Below are 15,761 nucleotides of genomic sequence, written 5' to 3'. Positions count from 1 at the left end.
CTTTTGATGGCACACAGTGCCCCTTTTCTAGAAGTGCCCAATTACAAAGCCATCATATCGTTTCAGATTATGAAGTTGAGACCTCAAGGCTGCCGGCCACCACCAAGCCCTCCACCACTGCCGCCACTCCTGCCGTCATCCCCACAGAAGGCTCCATCAGTTCCTACCCTGAAGAAGAGTTCGATCTGGCTGGAAAGAAACGATTTGTTGGTAAATAGAACTTCCTGAATCAGAGAGCCATGGGTTTTAACTTCCGTTCTTTGAAGAAGAGCACAACTAATCCCTTGGATTGGCCAAGGCAGCGCATTTGCAGCGGTAGCTTATTTTCCCAGAGTGAATTTTCCATTTGGGCTGATTCAGCGAGCCATTCCTGTTTAGATGCACATGAACTTGCTTTCTGCAGAAGTCGGGGGGGGGGCGGTGCATGCAGGAGAACGTTTGGTATCCGACAGAATAGAGTTTAGAGAGGCTGCCTTGTGTAGACGAAGAGGAAGGAACACTTTCAGTAATCACCAGTCCAAGGAATATGAGTATTTTTATTGTAGCCAACTTTTCTGAGATGAGACTTCCACTAGGCCTTGCCTGCACTTCATTAACTTCTTCCTAAAAGATGAGCAGTTTACTGAATTGAGCTACTTAGAGTGTCAAAGAGCTGAAGCTGTTCTCCTTCAGCTTTTTTTTTTAAATTAATTTATTTATTGTTGGCTGCGTTGGGTCTTCGTGGCAGCGCACGGGCTTTCTCTAGTTGTGGTGCGCGGGCTTCTCATTGCAGTGGCTTCTCTTGTTGCGGAGCATGGGCTCTAAGCACGCGGGCTTCAGTAGTTGTGGCTCACGGGCTCAGTAGTTGTGGCTCGCGGGTTCTAGAGCACAGGCGCAATAGTTGTGGTGCACGGGCTTAGTTGCTCCGCGGGCATGTGGGATCTTCCCAGACTAGGGCTCGAACCCGTGTCCCCTGCATACGCAGGCAGATTCTTAACCAGTGGCCACCAGGGAAGCCCATTCCTTCAGTTTTTTCTTCCACTCTTTTTTACATTCTTTTCGCATATAGGTCATTACAGAGTATTGAATAGAGTTCCCTGTGCTATTCAGCAGGTTCTTATTATCTTTTCTATATATAGTACTGTGTATGTCAATCCCAATCTCCCAATTTATCCCTCCCTCTTCTTTCCCCCCAGTAACTGCAGTTTTGTTTTCTACATCTGTGACTCAACTTCTGTTTTGTAAATAGGTTCATTTACCCTTCAGTTTATTTCCTATAGTTTTTTTTTTTTTTTAATGAAACTGTCATTTTCAGGTTATCTTTTTTTTTTTTAACTATTTATTTATTTATTTATTTATTTATTTATTTATTTATTTATGGCTGTGTTGGGTCTTCGTTTCTGTGCGAGGGCTTTCTCTAGTTGCGGCAAGTGGGGGCCACTCTTCATCGCGGTGTGCGGGCCTCTCAGTATCGCGGCCTCTCTTGTTGCGGAGCACAGGCTCCAGACGCGCAGGCTCAGTAATTGTGGCTCACGGGCCTAGTTGCTCCGCGGCATGTGGGATCTTCCCAGACCAGGGCTCGAACCCGTGTCCCCTGCATTGGCAGGCAGATTCTCAACCACTGCGCCACCAGGGAAGCCCCCAATTTCCTATAGTTTTTGTTAGCCTCAAGGACTTGCGACCTAGAAATTGATTTTATTCTTTTTTCTCAATTATTAAAACGATTTCAGGAGGATATTCTGTTTCACTAAACTGTGTTTCATTCCCTTTGGGAGTCTTCTTTTCCCATGCCCTTAATGAACTTCGCTAACAAGACAGATTAACATATTAATAAGTGGAAAAAAAATAAGTTATTACTGAGTGGAGACAGGCAACAGCTTAAACTAATATCACACTTTTCTGTTTCCAAAACAAATGTTCTGCCATCAGCAGAGAACTCTTGCCAGCCAAGATGTAGTATTGAGTGTCTGAACCACACGTACTTGAAGAACAAGAATCTTTGTGTGTGTGTGTGTGTGTGTGTGTGTGTGTGTGTGTGTTATCTGTTTGAAGTACTTTATTTTTTTATTTTTTTGAATGGTAAGAATCTTAATTAGAAGGAGGAGTCCTGAGGCAAATGGTAACGCTGGCCCATGTCACGCCGCAGCCTGGCTGAATCCACCGAACGTGCTGACTTTTCTCTCTGTAGTCCCGTGACAGAAATAGAAATGCTTTCAGTGCTATGATTAACTGCTCCAAAGAACTCTTCAAAGACTGAAAGGCTTACTATTGTCTGGCTATTTTCATATGCCTATAACTCTATAAAGCATAGTAGACAACTCCCCCAAACTTCCTGATGAGATCATGAATAAGCTCGAAAGGCCTAATTTTATACACAGTATTGGAATGTAGAGGATCTAAAAATTGCTTTCAGTCCTCACAGCCACTGAGAATGAGAACCTGTAAGAAAAGATGCAAAGGAACGTTTAGAAAGTTCTAGAAATGGTTACTTGGGAGCACTTGGGGGTCTTGAATGTATAAAGCTCAAATCCAGTTCCTTGGGTTTTCTAACTTCTAGAGCATATGCAATAAGAAGAGCTGTGGACTAGAGAGAGAAGCTTCTGTTTGCCCCCTGCTCTGGGGGCCTCTGTCAGCATCCGTAGGCTCAGCTGGAGTGTGGGTTATCAGTTCTTGTCCTGCCTTAATTCTGGGGCCCATGTATCTACTGAGATCACGTGTGTAGAGAAAGCTTGAGCCTATCCATAAATGTGCGGTAGCTATTAGCGTCCTGAGGGGTAATGTTGTAGAAGGGTATTCAGGCCTGGCCTGTGCGGACATTCCAGGTAGTTATGTGAGTTCCTGAAGTCCCAGGGAAGGCCACCCAGAACTGAGGCTAAGGCTGTGTATCTTGATCAGTGTATGGTTTTTTCTGGTCCCAAGACAGTCTAGGGAATGAACTGAGTTGAGAGAACTCTTAAGTCGGGCTGATTCACACCCTTCTAAGTTTTGGGGCATAGGAATGGCAGAATGCTGTAGGCTTATGTTACATTAAATTGTAGTTCAGAGATGTTTCAAAACCACCGAGGTCATAATCATTGATGTTGATGGGGCAATAAGCTCTTTTGACACCATCATGTTAAAAGATATATAGATCCATACAAGAGAGCTAGGGATGTGCATCTGAGTTTGGCATCAGGGCTGATGACCCTGGATGCTTAGCAGGAAGAGACTGAATCGGGGGGTCTACTCCGTGGAGCAGACATCACGTTTCTGCCTCCAGAGAAAGCCTTCAGCAATCCGATTGGGTATCTTTGTTCTTTTCCAGCTCCTTATGTGACGTACCTAAATAAAGACCCGTCTGCCCCATGCTCTCTGACTGATGCTCTGGATCACTTCCAAGTGGACAGCCTGGATGAAATCATTCCAAACGACCTGAAGAAGAGTGACCTGCCTCCTCAGCATGCCCCCCGCAACATCACCGTGGTCGCCGTGGAAGGCTGCCACTCATTTGTCATTGTGGACTGGGACAAATCCGCCCCGGGAGATATGATAACAGGTATGTCCAAGGCAGATGCTCAGAGTTCCTCTCAACCAGGACAGGAACACAGACAGTAAGGGATGGATGGATGATGGATGAGTGGATGGATGGAAAATAGATGGATGGATGGATGGATACATGAATGGATGGATTGGATAAATGAATGATGGATGGATGCAAGGATGGACGGATAGGTTAAATGGATGGACAGATGCATGAATTGGATGATGAATTGGATGGATGAACGCAGATGTGTTCTTTTAAAAGGATGAAATGGAGGCAGTACGGGAAGCCTTGTGGGGTAGTATGAAGAGCACTAGATGGAAGTCAGAAGTCCTGAATCCTAGTCCCAAATTGGTTTTTCTGACTTTGAGCTACCTACTTCATCTCTCTGGACCTTGCTTCCCTCCTACACAAAATGTCGTTACATCTCTTATACTCTATAATCCTGCAAATAGCCAGGGAGTCCACAGAGCCACATGTAAGATGAGATCCCACAGCATGGGTGATGAAAGAGCTCCTATTGTGCGCTACCCGGAGTCACAGTCAACCCTGGGGTCGTGACTCTGCCTCTTCCCTTTTTCCCATGTCTGCTGGGTGCTTCCAAACCAGTCTCTGTGTCCCTGAATTCCTTAGATGGGACCCAGATGTGATGGAAAAGTGCCCAGGGATCTTGAGCCTCCTAGGTCTTGGCCTGTGAGATGTTCATGAGTTCATTTGATTCTGCCAAGGATATATTTGAGGATAAATTTGTTGAGATAAGTTCTTACAGTAAAGAATTAATGTTTTTTTGAATAGACCCTTCTTTTGCAAATGATTCTTTTTGGGTCAGTTAGTTATATAAGAGGAAGGAACATATGTGTGTGTGTGTGACTCGGGACTGGAGATGGTGCTGTAAGTCAGAGTTTGACATATTATCTGTCACTATTATGCTAGTGTGGTTCATCGAATTCAAAATTTTTAGTGCTTTTGCTCTATGTCCCCAATATTATCTCTTAAAATGATAAGAAAATATCCAAGCACATCCAAAGAGCAACTTTTCTAATGGAGTTTGCACAGCAGCCCCAAAACCAGGATAAGGAACACAGGAAAGAGTGCCTGCGTATTGTGCCGGGTAAGGTGGAAGGGCCAGGGGAGAGCGAGGGTACAGATCAAGGGGGCGGAGTCTTGGTGTAACTGTAAGTGCTGGTCCCCCCCAGCCTGTGAGCTGCATAGGCTGCAGAGGCCAGCTTCTGTGAAGTCCAGCATGTTCCTAATAGAAAACGAATAAATCAATGGAAGGAGGAAAGCTTGTAGTCAAAACAGCCAGAAAATCCTTTTATTAACTGAATATGATTTTATGAATGGTAATTTTGAAAAGCAAGCAAGTAAGCATACAGAAAAAAAAAATAATGGAAAATCTTAAGCTATTTAGCTTTTGATCTCTTGCATAACAGATGTTACTTAGAATAAATATACCACTGTGCCCTGAGCCACGGGGCTTCTGAAAAACAGAAGGATGGATACAGGATGAGCGCGCCAGCCACCTTAGACATGCCTCAAGGGCTGGAGCGTGAGGAGCCTTCAGAGAACTCCCGGTAAATGTCTTTGGACTTAACTCCGAAGCAGTTCCTGTATCATCCCATAGAGGGCGTGCTTCTGAAACACATGCTGTTGTTAACTTCACATCCCAAGCCTTCCAAAGCTCCCTGGAGACTTTGAGGTCATCTCATCAACACATACTCTACACCTAACCCTAAACCAAACCTCAGTGCCCTAATCACGAGTACTCATGCCACGAGCATAGATAATATGGCTGAGGTATTTATAGGGATTCGGGCACTCCCAGTAGAAGGTTGTGCGGATACTACGAAGCTGTTTACTGTGGAATAGTTCAGCGCACGACAACCCTGCAATATGCAGGGCTGTTTAGACCCCAGAGGCTAAAAGAGAATATCGTGGGAGGTCTTCATCAGCAAATGAATCAAGCACCAGCTCTTTTAGCTGTAGAACAGCGAAGCAAAGTGGATACACAGATACCTCCTAGACCCAAACAGAACATCACACTTCTGGACCCACTGCAGGGCATTTGGGTCCTGGTAGCTCTGTGAGATATTGAGCGCTCTGCTGGTTTCCACCAGCTCTGCTTTCTTTCACAAGCGGTTGAGTCAACATGTAACCAGGTGGTATCCAAACGATATGAAACTCCTGCAGAGTGAATAGGCCTGCAACCCGTTGCTTTCCCTGATCAGTCCCAGTGAATGAGGCAGTTACTCCGTCAGGAGTGACTGCATAGGAAATCACCCACATGATGGCCTCTGAGTTTTTCAGGACAGGTTTTGATAAGAACAGAGAAAGCAGGAGTTACGCGTGCTCAGAAAGCACATTATAAAAATTCAGACCCAAGGATAAGCAGAGAAACCTGCGTAGCACGTGGGACGAAGCACAGGGTTCTGATGGAGTTGATTTCAAGGCGGGTGAGCCGGGCAGACCCGTCAAAACAGGGCTCCTCGGGCACATGTGTGAGGATGTGCCCTTGTTATATGCAGCGTGTGTGGCTTGATGTAGCTGTCCTCAGAGGAGGAGGGAACCCTAGGGAGAGAGCAGCAGCCCTTCCCAGGTCCCCATGAAATACTTGTTGAAAAAAGAGAAGAATGAATTCCTCCAGAAAGCAGCGTGGAAAGGCTTCAGTGCCCAGTGCCTCTGCTTCTCCTCCCTGTGTGCCTGGTAATTAGCCGTGTGACTCTCATCCGCTCTTTCCATCCCCAGAATAGGTCTTAGTGGAGGCAATCAGAGAGAACAGGTTGCTAAATAAAGTTGTCTGCCTCTCAGATGCATTTGATGCTATTGATCTTTTCCTCCTTGCCCTGCGATCCAATTCTCTCAACCCGAGTCTCCCTCACAGGCTCACCCTCTTTGACCAAACATTAAAGATCGGACTTGCCGAAGCCTTGGTCCTAAGTTCTCTTTTCCTCTTACTCTGTGTTCTCTCGCTCCAGGATTTTACGCACGCACACGGTTTTAATTCATCTGGGAGAGGAGTCACTGGTTTATAGCTCAAGGCCCAGCCCGCCTCTCCTCTGAGCCTCAAACAGTAAAATCATGTCCACTTGACATCGTCACCGGGATGTCTCCAAAGCATCTCAGACTCAGCGAGTCCAGAAGCAAACTCATGATCCTTCTGAGCCCCAAACCTGCTCATCTGGATTTTCTATCTCAGAGAAGCCCTCGCTTTTCCACCCATTTTTGCAAGCTTGAAGCTTTGGAGTCATCTTAAAATCTCCTTTTATTTCCCCTCCATATTCAGTTCATCACTAAATCCTGTCAGCTTCACCTTTCAGATTTCTCTTGTATACATCCGTTTCTCTCCATTAACTACCACGGTACCTGAGTTGTCGCCACCTCTCACCTGGATATTGTGACAGCTGTCTAGCTAGACCACCCCACCCACGCCCCACACCCTGTCGGTTCTCCGTTTGGCACCAGAGAGATGCACTGAAGACAGTCTTGTTGTGTCACCCCTTCAGTGTGTTCCCTTTCGTCTAGAATGAAAAGCAAAAGGCTTCGTGACCAAAGGGCCCTGCCTATTTTTTCCATTTTGTGCTTCCTCAGCTTCATTTCATGTCGCCCCCCGCTCCCACCCTGCCACTCTGAGGCTCTGCCTTCTCCTGGTTCCTCCCTCTTCAGCATCTTTGCCCAGGAGTTCCCTCTACCTGGAATCCACCCCACCTCCTACCATGCATCTTAGCTGCTTCCCATCCTTCAGTCGTCAGCCCCATTTCGGGGCCCTGGGGAAGCTCTGCCCACCCCCCGTCCCCCAGCACATGGACTGCTCCTTCTCAGTTCTCATCACAGCTGTATAATCCTGTTTGTCTGCCTGCCTACTGCCCCTGGAGTTTTAGATAAAGCGAGTCACCATTTGACCTCCAGCACTTAGTATAGTGTCTGACACATAGAAGGCACACAACAAATATTTGTTGAATGAATTAACGAGTGTGAACTTGGACCAGATTTTTACCCCCTCGCTAAGACTCAGTCTCTTCCTGTGTCAGAATGAGGGCAGGGAATCCTATGTACTAGGACCAGGAGAATTCATCAAAGTAAAACTTAATCCAAAGGATTCGGCATAATGTTTGGCACGTAGAAAGTACTTGACAACGATTTCCTTCCAACGTAAGTAAAGAATGTGTGAAGCTGTGACGTGAGCTTCACTTGGCCTAATGAGGCAGCCTTGAAGGCTGGGCAGATGTCAGGGCTGAGGGCCCACCTGCTGAGGCCCATTAATAGCAGATAAGGCAGAGAAAAGAGCTGCCTGACTGTTGTCACTAGACATCGAGGTCAAGGGCAGGCAGAGGTATTCAACAACTAGAAACAAAAGGAGAACCGATAGCAGTAGGTGAGGAGATCACCCACCGTGAGTCTGGGGTCTTTCAGCCACACACATGGCGTTCACCATCATGGTTTCTTCGTTTCACGTGAAGGACAATTGTATATATCTCTACCGGGAACTTCTTAAATACTTGTGTGGAGGTCACTGCTCTTTTCTTCTGCTGTGCGTTCACAGATGTTATTAGTTCTAAGGAGATGAGGAAGGCCAGGGAATGTGGGAGATGAGGACAAGGAAGAGAAGTAGGGAACCAGCTAGTCATCGGGAAGTGTCTTTAATTTTGTTATCTGCGTCTGGTCTCACCAGTGGGTACCAGCGTTCTACCCCATCCTGACCCAACACACTCCCCTTCTTGACTTCTCCCACAGAGCTGCCTCCACGCCACTGTTTCCTCCCCATCATCCTCCCCTGGGTTATGCCTCCGGTGTGATGCGGTTCCCTGATGCTCATTGGGTTCTGCCTCCTTTCCACTTGTAGGTTACTTAGTTTACAGTGCATCCTATGAAGACTTCATCAGGAACAAGTGGTCCACCCAAGCTTCATCAGTAACTCACCTGCCCATTGAGAACCTGAAGCCAAACACAAGGTATGATGTGTCAGTCATTTACAAACGGAAAATGAGACCTGTATGCCTGGTCATGGATATCCTTAGGTTGAAAAGGAAAGGATTAATCAAAAATGTTTTTATGATTTCTTTTGAATTCTCTAGTTCGTTCTCATAGACTATCAATGAATGCTTACCATATGTCATGTATTTTTCTTAGGAGAAAGCACTATGGGCACCGTAATTGTTAGATTATTGTATTTCTATTTTGTTCCCTATTTTCCGGAGACTAAAACTACCCACCACTGGGGAAGGAAAGGTTGCTCTGTGTGTTGAAAGGGGATCGATCTGTTTGCACTCACCCCATGGTGGCTTAGGCAGCACAAGCTTTGTACGTGACACTGATGGAGCAGCAATTACTCAGACTCTATACTGTACAAGTTCAGATCATTCAAGAAAGATGTATTTTACACATTAATAATGGTTACAAGAAGCGTGTAACCTAGTCGGGGCAGTGGTTCGCTAGCCAGAGGGCCATCTGAGAGTGAGCCCCCAGTGTGAAATATGCAGACCTTGTTTCGAGGGTACAAACAGCATGAGTGTGCATTTCCTCTTTTATACTACCTGGTTTTGCTGGTAACAACCATCAGGAAAGAACACAATGGTTGAGCTGTGGTGTGCTTGTAAACTGGCTCTCTGGGAAAAAAAAAACAAAAACAGTAACAACTGGTTAATGGTATTTGCCAATTTCTCCCACCATGGCCAATTTTGAGCTACCCTGGGTCTGCGGAATTCCTGATATTTAACGATCGGCTCTCTAAAGCCTGTAGAATGGCTCTAGCACACCGTGTCACGTCAAGCCACTGTATTTCCATAGCAAAGTGTTCTAAGTGAAGTGACTTGGACCCAGGTCTCCCATTTTTTATAGAGTCAGAGGAACACAGAGGAGATTGGAACAAAATACTCTCCTTAAGCAGAAATGTGTTGAAAGGGATAGAAACTGGACAATATCCTCGGGCACCGAGAGGCTTCTGCACTAGCGGAGAACTTTCCTCAGGTCCTGTTAATGTCCTGGGCTCCCTTGGACTGAGCTTTCATAAACTGTTATAAATTTTGAGATTTAGCAAATAAAAAACAGGAAACTGAGAGAGCACTTTTCTTAGCTCTTCCCGATAGTAACGAAAAGTTGATTCATTACAAAAAGAATAAAACGAAAGAAAACGAAGTCAACATCCCATTTTTTTATTGTGGGCAGAGTGAACGTTTTTACAGCACAGTCTCAGTATCAGCTGAAAGAGGCCTTAGGGATGTTTGGCCTCATGGCTCCTTGCCAATCCCAGTCTCCTGCACCCTCCACAGTCCAGCGTTCCTGTGGCAACTTTTGGTACCAAACTGATGCTGAGGTTTGCATAATATCAGGGCACGGTTATGTAGGATGGTTTATTCATTCTTTCAGTAGGTATGACTGAGGGTCCACGATCCACCGGTAAGCGCTTACTGGGTGTCTGCTCAGGGCCAGGCACCGGGCTCCACACAGGAGAGAGCGGTGGGCGTGGGGAGGGCGTGGGGCAGGGGTACACAGTACACCGTGGCCCCTCATGGCTCGCACAGTCTGGTGGAGACAGATGGTTTATAGACGCATAAGTATGAACTTTCCCCGGCCAGTGTTGTGAGGGAGAAGTACACTGTGCTCTGAGGGTATAATAGGCGGCTTTTTGCCTGAGCTTGGGGGTTAGCGTGCAGTCAGGTGAGCTTCCATGGCGAGTAAGATAAGCAGCACTTCACCTGGGAAGGTGGGTGAGCGGGTCAAGTTGCTCCAGGCAGGAAGGGTGTTGGGAAGCCGGTGTGTTTAAGGAAGAGAAGGAGGCTGATGTGGTGGGGGGACGGGGGAATGGGGAGGAGAGGAGGCTGGAGGCTGGACCAGCCGGTCCCAGAGGGCCCTAGTGTCCCCTGAGGCTCGAGTCCTGCGTCCACCCACACCGAGCGCCCTGATAGACAGGCTGAGAGCAGCAGCTGCCTCTGCCCTGTGGTTCGTTCGTTCTGCGGAGGGAGTGGGCTGGCTGGAACGCGGGGCGTGTGCTTCCTCCCGCAGAGACTTCCTCCGAACCCCTCCAACAGCTGCTGAATTTTTACAGCTCGGGAAGCGTGCCACGATGTAAGGACGCTCATTTTTCCCCGCGTTACCCTAACGCAGGGCATCTCCGATGGGCTCACTGGAGTGTCCACGTGCTTATTCCATGGAGGCTGCGTCTCCCCATCCTCTGCACAGTCCTCAGGGCTTCTCAGGACCCCCTTCAGAGTCCTTGTCAGAGACGCAGAAGTCGGTCCGGCCCAAGAGGAGACAGGATGTAAAAACTGGCTTTGGTTGTTTATAACTGAATCTTCTTTTTTGACAAGATTAAGTGGGCATTGTCCACCTTATTCACCCAACTCAGCCCTGAATCGCTTTCTGGAATCTTCATATTTTAAGTCCATACCTAAAGTACAAAGATTTGTCACCATGGAGGCTATTCAGAAGAAGGTGCCAGAAGCTTATATAAGAAGGCAAGGCATGGATTGCTTTTGTCACTTGGGTGAGACAGAGACTCTTCAGGGTATGAAATATACATGTTAGTCTGTAGGAAAGGTTTAATGTGGTTTTTGAAAGTAGGAATTTTACTTCTTTCATAATCCCATGTTGTTTTTCAGCTCAGCATATTTAAACTTACTTTGACATATTAGGTGAGTTTAAGTGGGAATACATCTTTAGAACTGGGCCATGTGGGCTTTGTGGAGGGCTGGAATTATTGTGTGAACAGGAGGGTAGATTTGGAGAATACGTAGGTTTCAGTGGTAAATCAAAATGGATACAGGCAAGAAATCGGAATAGTCTCTCTCAGCCAGTTGGTCACCCCTCTGCCATCTCTTCAACTGCACAGGGTGTTCCCCTCTGTGGAGCTGGGGAAGGGGTAGCAGGTTGGCTCCAGGGATGGCTTGAGAAATATTCAACAGAAAGGTCCCCTGTAGCCTCTGAATATCAGTGTCACTCTCTAGGTTTCGATTTCCTACTTTTTTAAGGAAAAATAAAGTATCCGTAAAGTTTGACTGTTATCATTGATGTATGCCCAACCCACTGCTTGAACTGCCAGCAGAGTTTGCCTTAAATAACTCCACGACCGCTGAGTTAAAAGTACGCACAACTGAGAAAACACGAAATGCTGAGTGAATTGAGATTTGGGAATTCCTATGTTCTTAATTGTGCATACCTTTTTTTAAAAAAAATGAAATTTAAAAATGGATTCTGTCCTAAATGAGATGTGAGTATACTTTCTTGGAAAGCTTTTTCACACGAAGTCCAGTGATTAGAATTAGGTTAAAATTGGAATTCTGCTTGGTCAGCGTTTCACTGCTGCGGCTTCTTCCTCTTGGTCAGTAGAACTCAAGACGGGACAAGAGGAGACCATTCCATCCAAGGACGGGCCTGCGCGGGGCAGTTCAACCCTTGATGCTCTCAATAACACACACAATCGAAGTGACCTGTTTGCCCAGTACGCCCCTCTGTTCCCATTAGTCACATGTATTGTTTTGAAAAGTTATTCGAAAATGAGAAAGTTTAGAAATAACACGAAGAAATAGCAGTGGTGTATGCATTTGTAAAAAATAGGACTCAAACCCTGCCACAGAGTAGGTGCTGAATAGTTTGGGTGTTTGTCTCATTACACAAAAATTGAACAAGGTTCTCTTTCAAAAAATGTTTTCTTCCAATTTCAGGTATTATTTTAAAGTTCAAGCCAAAAATCCTCATGGCTATGGACCTATCAGCCCTTCGGTCTCATTTGTCACAGAATCAGGTATGGGTGACTTCATGTTCTCATTTTTTTCCTTTTCTTAAAAACAAATAATCTGAAATCATGTCTACAATAGAATAAAAACTGAAGAAGTTAAATCCTCTTCTCTTTAATCAGTTCATATTGGATGTCATTTTATAAGATAAACATGATTTTCTTTCTGCTAAGCTAAAAGTTGGATAATAAAATTTAAAGTAATCTTCATTGGAACTGCCTGGGAAGTGAAAAGGTCAAATTCCAATGAAAAGGGGGGGGAAAAAAATCTAGTTTTCAACTGTGTGGGAAAAGTTTGAATCTATCTGTAGAGATTTAGTTACAGAGATAAATTCCTTTTGTTTTTTTAATTGCAAACAGCTGAAGAGCATAAATGTCATGTGACCTGAGGAGCAGTTGTTTCTTTCAATTAGTCAAATCTCTAAGTTGCTTCCTTTACTAGGAGACAAAAATGTCTCTACTTAATATGGAGGGTCTAATTAAAATACTGTCCATCTTGCAAGCAATATCACTCAGAGGATGTCCCTACTTTGGGATGCTGGTGTGCAGAGCTCTCAAGCCCTTCAGTGAAGTGTCCCCATGGTCATGGTCTGAGGCAGTACACACAGAGCTGGCCCATGGTGGCAGTTGCTGGGTTGGCAGCCTTTCTATATAGGAAGCCAGGCTGGAGAGTTGGTACCCATGGTCCCAAGACAGGCACTTACAGAAGCCCAGCTGGGTTGGCTCCACACTAACGTGGCTGTCGCTTCCATTTGCTTACATTATTTCCTAAGAGCAGGAGAGTAAAACAAGCATTTACACTTATAGCTAATGGTATGTCACTTTATTTTATAGATAGCAGATGATGTCAGAGTGAATGGGCTGTACAAAGGGGCAGCACAAAGCAGATTTGGGGTGATGAAAATGTTCGGTGTGATTGTGGTGGAGTTCCATGAGTCTATACGTGTGTTAAAAATTCATAGGATGTGTACCCTAAAAAAGTAATTTTACTCTGTGATAATTAAAAAAAAAAAAAAGAATGGCCCATGTTTACCTGGCCTGTATTTTATAAAAATGAACTTCTTCTAAAGCAGAATTCCTTGTAATGTAGTTTCATATTAAGTGGCACTATTTGGGCTAAGATGTAGACATGTTTTAAAACAGCTTTATTGAGGTAGAAATGGCATACAGTAAACTGTTCATCCTCAAAATGTACAGCTGAGGAAGTTTTGAGGTATGTTTATACCCTTGGAGCCATCACTGCAGTCATGCTGGTGAACAGCTCCATCACCCCGACGGTTTCCTCCTGCTGCTGTACAATCCAGCCCTCCCTTCCCTCCCTGTGTGCCCATCCTCTCCCCTCTTCTCAGACAACCACTCATTGGCCTTCTGTCGCTATGGATTCATTTGCACTTTCTAGAATTTTATATCAATGGAATCACACAGTGTGAGTTCTTTTGTCTGGCTTCTTTCACTTAGCATCCTTTTGAGATCCATCCATGTTGTCATATTTATAAGTAGTTCATTCTTTTTTATTACTTAGCAGTATTCCATTGTATGTGCCACAGTTTGTATCTATTCACCTGTTAATAGACATTGGATTGTTCCTACTTTTGGACTATTACAAATAAATCTGCCATGAGCATCCATGTACAAGTATTTTTAAGGACATATGCTTTAATTTCTCTTGGGTAAATACTCAAGAGTAGAATGGATGGATTGCATAGTAGGTGTGTGTTTTTACTTTTTTAAGAAACAACTGAACTGTTTTCCCAAGATGGACACATTTTAAAACATAATGAGTATTGAATTATTTTGTAGTACCCAATGTCAAAATATTATCTTCAAGGACCCACACCTTCTATATAAATACCAAGACAATATAAATAGAAAAGAGTATTTCTTGAAAGGAAATGCCTAGAAAATAAAAACTAAGGGAATGTCTTGGCATCTGTCAAATGAATCTTACACTTTCTTTATCTATTCTAGCTTGGTTAGTTCTTTTAATTACAAAAAAAACCATTCCAACAGTTGCATGGCTGTGTGATGTAATAGTGAAGTCAATTATTTATTTTTCATTCTACAGATAATCCTTTGCTTGTTGTGAGGCCACCAGGTAAGTTTCTCTTCTTGATAAACTTGACATTCTAGTAATCAAGTTGAATATTGAATATGAGATTGTTATGGTTACAAGTAGACACGCTGAACCGTTTTTGTATTTTCATAATTTTCTGACAACTTCTATGGTTTCTTTGCACCCATCATCCTAATCTAGGGAAAAGAATGTTCTGGAAATTTTTAAATAGGGCCATAGCAGCCAATATCTATAAAAACCATTATGGGTGGCCAGTATCTATGAAAATAGGTAACTTTATTTTCATAACCCCTTTGAATATTTTAAATTGCTGAAAAGATAGCAAAATGCATTAAGTGTACGACAAAATTTTACTTTGTTTTTCAAATAAACCAAGAAAGACCTATTGCTTAAGTTCAAGACTGGTCTTATGAGTGACAAGAACAGGAGGTGCGTGTGCTGAGGGATTTTGGGGGTGGGGAGGTAGGGTGGCATGCCCTGCAAGGTCAAATTTGCCATTATAGCTTATGTTCCTTGGCTTAAATTAGGCCTTTTCTTACTCTGAGAATCCTTTATAGAAATGCAAATACCTTAACTGCATTCAGGTACAGGGAACTCCCCAGTTGTACTTCAGTACAAAGAAAGAAGAGAAAAGACAGACAGAGAGAGAGAGACCACTGGGAGGTGGGAAAACTGCTCAGAAAAGCCCTGAGACAAGGGGAAGTCCCAGTGAAGAAATCAAATTCTCTGGTATTTTGTGCAAGAATAAACACTGTGAAACGCCATGACTTAGAAGGTGTGCTGTGTGTTGTCTAGGTGGTGAGCCCATCTGGATCCCATTTGCTTTCAAACATGACCCTGGCTACACGGACTGCCACGGCCGACAGTATGTGAAGCGGACGTGGTACAGAAAGTTTGTGGGAGTCGTTCTTTGTAATTCACTGCGGTATAAGATCTACCTCAGTGATAACCTGAAAGGTAGGTCTTTAGGGATGGTGGGCTATGGGAAGGTGTGGAAAGCTTTTAGTTTATCAGATGCTAACTTGACATAGCAGGTGCATCAGAATGTATTTGAGGTATGGACCCATCACATCTCAGTCTGGCTCAAGTGCAAACCAGTTTTGCAGGCTCTATTCTGGAGTGACTAGTATTTACATTGGTACCCAGGAATATATGTATATATTTTAAATCTACTACTTTTTAGGAATGAAATCCAAAATTCTGTTAGAAACTTAAAGGCCGTTTTTCTTTGTTGTTAATCCCATAACATTAACAACAAAGAAAAACGGCCTTTAAGTTTCTTTAAGGTATGAGTGTAAGCTGGAAGTATTGAGGAAAAGTACCCCCTACGATTTTTGCCATTGGAACAACTTTACAGAGAAACAATGTAGATGGTGAAACATACATGAGCTGCACTATTTGTTCTGTGTCCAAAAATTACATTGCTTTCATCATGGTAGGGGATTAAAACAAAGAATAAC

At 44.4% G+C, this 15,761-nt stretch overlaps 1 protein-coding gene across 3 annotated transcripts in view; it reads left to right on the top strand.

The window, feature by feature from the left end:
• Positions 1 to 15,761, top strand: part of FNDC1 (fibronectin type III domain containing 1) — a 95,507-nt gene that overhangs the window by 75,072 nt on the left and 4,674 nt on the right. For all 3 annotated transcript variants that reach the window (XM_061207265.1, XM_061207264.1, XM_061207266.1), the window contains 6 exons: positions 67 to 210; positions 3,284 to 3,514; positions 8,340 to 8,448; positions 12,157 to 12,236; positions 14,293 to 14,322; positions 15,097 to 15,258. In XM_061207265.1, the coding sequence (XP_061063248.1) occupies positions 67 to 210; positions 3,284 to 3,514; positions 8,340 to 8,448; positions 12,157 to 12,236; positions 14,293 to 14,322; positions 15,097 to 15,258 (756 nt within the window). The remainder of the gene's footprint in view (positions 1 to 66; positions 211 to 3,283; positions 3,515 to 8,339; positions 8,449 to 12,156; positions 12,237 to 14,292; positions 14,323 to 15,096; positions 15,259 to 15,761) is intronic.

The sequence above is a fragment of the Eubalaena glacialis genome, chromosome 12 (genome assembly GCF_028564815.1).
Source record: "Eubalaena glacialis isolate mEubGla1 chromosome 12, mEubGla1.1.hap2.+ XY, whole genome shotgun sequence".
Lineage (NCBI taxonomy): Eukaryota > Metazoa > Chordata > Mammalia > Artiodactyla > Balaenidae > Eubalaena > Eubalaena glacialis.
The sequence above is the reverse complement of the archived record's forward strand: the minus strand, read 5'-3'. Positions and strand labels throughout refer to the sequence as shown.